The sequence below is a fragment of the Chaetura pelagica genome, unplaced genomic scaffold (assembly GCF_000747805.2).
Source record: "Chaetura pelagica isolate M959 unplaced genomic scaffold, ChaPel_1.0 scaffold793, whole genome shotgun sequence".
NCBI classification, from domain to species: Eukaryota; Metazoa; Chordata; class Aves; order Apodiformes; family Apodidae; genus Chaetura; species Chaetura pelagica.
In genome coordinates this window covers 34298-37545 of record NW_009952818.1, presented here as the reverse complement: position 1 = coordinate 37545, position 3248 = coordinate 34298, and the positions used below count along the sequence as shown (strand labels likewise).

The window sequence follows — 3248 nt, the reverse complement described above, 5'->3', positions numbered from 1 at the left end:
GGCAGCGCCCAGCTCTGCCCGCCCGGGATCCCTCGGGATGATTCCCACAGACCGTCCCGTCCCTCCTGACCCCGCGGGGGGGAGCAGGGATTGAGCTTCTCCTTTGCCACTCGCCCTCATCTTTCCCTTTCCCACCCCTAATAACAACCAAAACAACACCCCCCCGTTTTTTAATCTTCCCGTGCAGAACGAGGCAGTGAGACCCACGGACACGAACACGAGGGGTTGGTTTGGGTTCCCCAGTTTCCCAGTGGTTGTTCCTGGGACGGGTTGGGCCGGATCCTGGGTGCTGAGATGTGGTAACCCTGGAGCCTTTCCCTTCTGTCTTGTATCCAGAGGCTGATGCAACCCTTCCAGAAGGATATCCTGGGAATGTCTCACCTGGCTGCAAAGCAGAGGAGCCTCAAGCAACTGGGACAACTCTGAGATCCTTTGGGTAAGTCCCTCTCCCTGTCCTGCTCCCAACTTTTTCAGCTCTTTTTTTGCATCCCACCTCTCAGAACCTGGGACACGAGGATCTGATCTTCACTAAATATTACCAAGCAGCCCAGAATTGGTTGGAATAAGCCATGGTTGGAGTGCAGGAACTCCTCAGCATTCCTGGTTTTAGGAAGATCCCACTCGGTTTATCGACTGCAAGTGACGGGTCCCGTTCACCACATGGGGATAATGGCATTTGAGGAGGAATAAGGGAGGGAAGTGGGGACACCACGTAGCCAGAGAGGAAAAAGACATGGAAAAGAGAACTGGGAGCCAAGGAAACCCAGGAGGTGACAAAGTTTGGGAAGACACAAGTGGCCCTGGTGGCCCCACGGATACGAGCGGAGCCGGGAGGTCCCTGTGGAGCAGCTGCACGTTGGTGTTTCCTTGACCAAACTACCTGGCACACCTGGATAATCCTTCCAAACATGCTGGGAAAGGGGACAAAAAGTCTTGTTTCCAAAGCAGGAGGAAGTGGGAATGTTCTCTTTTCCTTCTTGGATCCCTTCTGTCAGAGGGGGAATTCTCTGGCGTGGCTGTTTCCAAGCTGGATTTAGTTCCCTGATAGGATTAGTACCTCCTAAAAAAAACAACAACCTCCTGGTTTATTTGCCTTCCTTTCCTCTCCTTCCCCCTTCCCTAATCCTAGGAATCTGCAGCTCCCCTGGCAGGATGGACACCCTGAGGAACAAGACAGTGGAGGAGCTCCAGGAGCTGCAGGAAAACGCCGAGGAAATCGAGCGCCTGGCTCTGGAATCCCAGGAGGTGTGTGAGGACACAGGGAGGTTGGTGAGGCTGGGGTGACACCTCAGCCAGAGGTGACTGTCACCTCTGCCTCCCCAGGTGCAGGAGCTGCAGCTGGAAAGGGAGATGGCCCTGGCTTCCAACCGCAGCCTGGCCGAGCAGAACCTGAAGTTCCAGGCCCCGCTGGAGTCGGGAAGAGCCGACCTGTCCAACAAATATGAGGAGCTGCAGGAGCTGGCAGAACGTTGTAAGGAGCAGAAGGCAAAGCTGGGTGAGCCTCTGGACAACCTCCTTCCTTTCCCTTCTCCCAGCCTGAGCAGAGAGAAACTCCTTGGGGTGGTGGCAGAAAGGATTCCTGGGCATCAAATTCCTGCCTTCTCCTGGTCAGAAGCAGTTGGTTGGATCCCAGAGCTGTTCAGTGCAGCTGTTGCTTCTCCTTTTTCTCTTTCATCTCCTTTCTTCCTTGGGAGGATGGGGAGACCCTGGGCAAGCCCATGAGGCTGCCCCATCCCTGGCAGTGCTGAAGGGCAGGTTGGATGGGGCTTGGAGCAACCTGGGCTGGTGGGAGGTGTCCCTGCCCATGCAGGGGGCTTGGAACTGGATGATCTTCAAGGTCTTTTCCAACCCAAACCATTCCACAATTCCATGACCAACCCTTTCCAAGGCAGGAAGTTGTTCCCAGAAGGGTGCAAAGAGGCTGGATGTTCATCATTCCTCCCTGCTTTGTGCTTCACCTTTTCCTCTCCTGCTTTTTTCCCCTGTTTTCCAGAGAAATTCGTGGCAGCCATGCATCCCCAGACCCTGCTGGATCTCCTGCAGGTGGAGAGCCAGAAGATCGAGGAGGAATCTGAGGTGAGCACTTCCATCCAACAGCAAACCTCCAAAACTCTTGGAATTCCATTCCTGAGGATAAATCCCCTTGTAGTTTGATGGTGTTGCTCCAAAATCTTGGGATTATCTTTTTCCTTCTGGGTGCTGGGATTGGATCCTAAAATCCCTGGGGAAGGAGGAGCGGTGGGACGTGGAGCTGAACCCAGGGTCGGGGGGTTCCTCTCTCCTCTTCCAGAAAATGGCTGAGAAATTCCTGGAGGGAGAAGTGAGCCTGGAAACCTTCCTGGAGCAGTTTTCCCTGATGAGGAAGTTGTCCCACTTAAGGCGGGTGAGGGTGGAGAAGCTGCAGGAGATGGTGAGGAGGTCGGAGGCGCCGCAGCCGGATCCCGCCGGGGACTCCCACCCTCCCCCCACCGCCCTTCCCGGGGACCCACCGAAGCCTCAGCCATTCCCAACGGGAACTCCGCCCTTCCCCCTGCCCTACAGCCCCACCCCAAACATGCCTCAGGGTCCCACAGCCCAAGGAGCTCTTCCTCCTGCTCCTTTCTCCAGCTCTCCTGTCAGCGTGGGACACGTGGCCTCTTCCCAACCCAGCTCCCAACCCGCTTTTCCCTATAAACCTCCTCCAGGGCCTGGATACATCCCAGCTGCTGACACCACCCCAGGGTATCCCAAACTTCCCTCTGGGAGCTCTGCTCCAGCACCAGCCTATTCCTGGTCTCCATCCAGGGGTCCCCCACCATTTCCCACCTCTCACCCCTCTCCTCCCCAACCCCCCAGACCTGGATATCCTCCCTACTTCCCACCTGGAACAGGGAGACCACAGTGACCTTACCCAACCCAGCCACCTCTCCCAAATTTCCCAATCCCCCCACAGCCTCCCTATCCTCCTGGAGCCCCCCCACCCTTTGGATACCCCCCACCCCCAAACCCTCCACGTCCTGCTTGGCCTGGCTACTAAATCCAGACTCCTGGCAAGTGTCTTCTGCTCCCTCCTTGTTTTGTGGAAGGAAGAGTGAGCCCAGTGTGTTGCTCTTTCATCCATCAGGAGAAGAGATGGGAATAGCTCCAGGGGTCAGGCAGGCTGATGCTTTTCCCCCACTGGCTTCAGCTCCAGGTTGGATTTGTCACCATGGCTGGTGGGATGAAGTGTTGGCTTCCCAATCAGCTCCTCCAGGCTCCGGTGTGAAAAC

At 56.2% G+C, this 3248-nt stretch overlaps 1 protein-coding gene across 1 annotated transcript; it reads left to right on the top strand.

The window, feature by feature from the left end:
- The first annotated feature begins 1152 nt into the window (after positions 1 to 1152).
- Positions 1153 to 3016, top strand: VPS37C (vacuolar protein sorting 37 homolog C (S. cerevisiae)). The gene is given in 4 exon segments (XM_009995101.1): positions 1153 to 1245; positions 1324 to 1495; positions 1994 to 2076; positions 2291 to 3016. Coding segments are annotated over 4 exon segments (1074 nt in total).
- Positions 3017 to 3248: the final 232 nt, after the last annotated feature.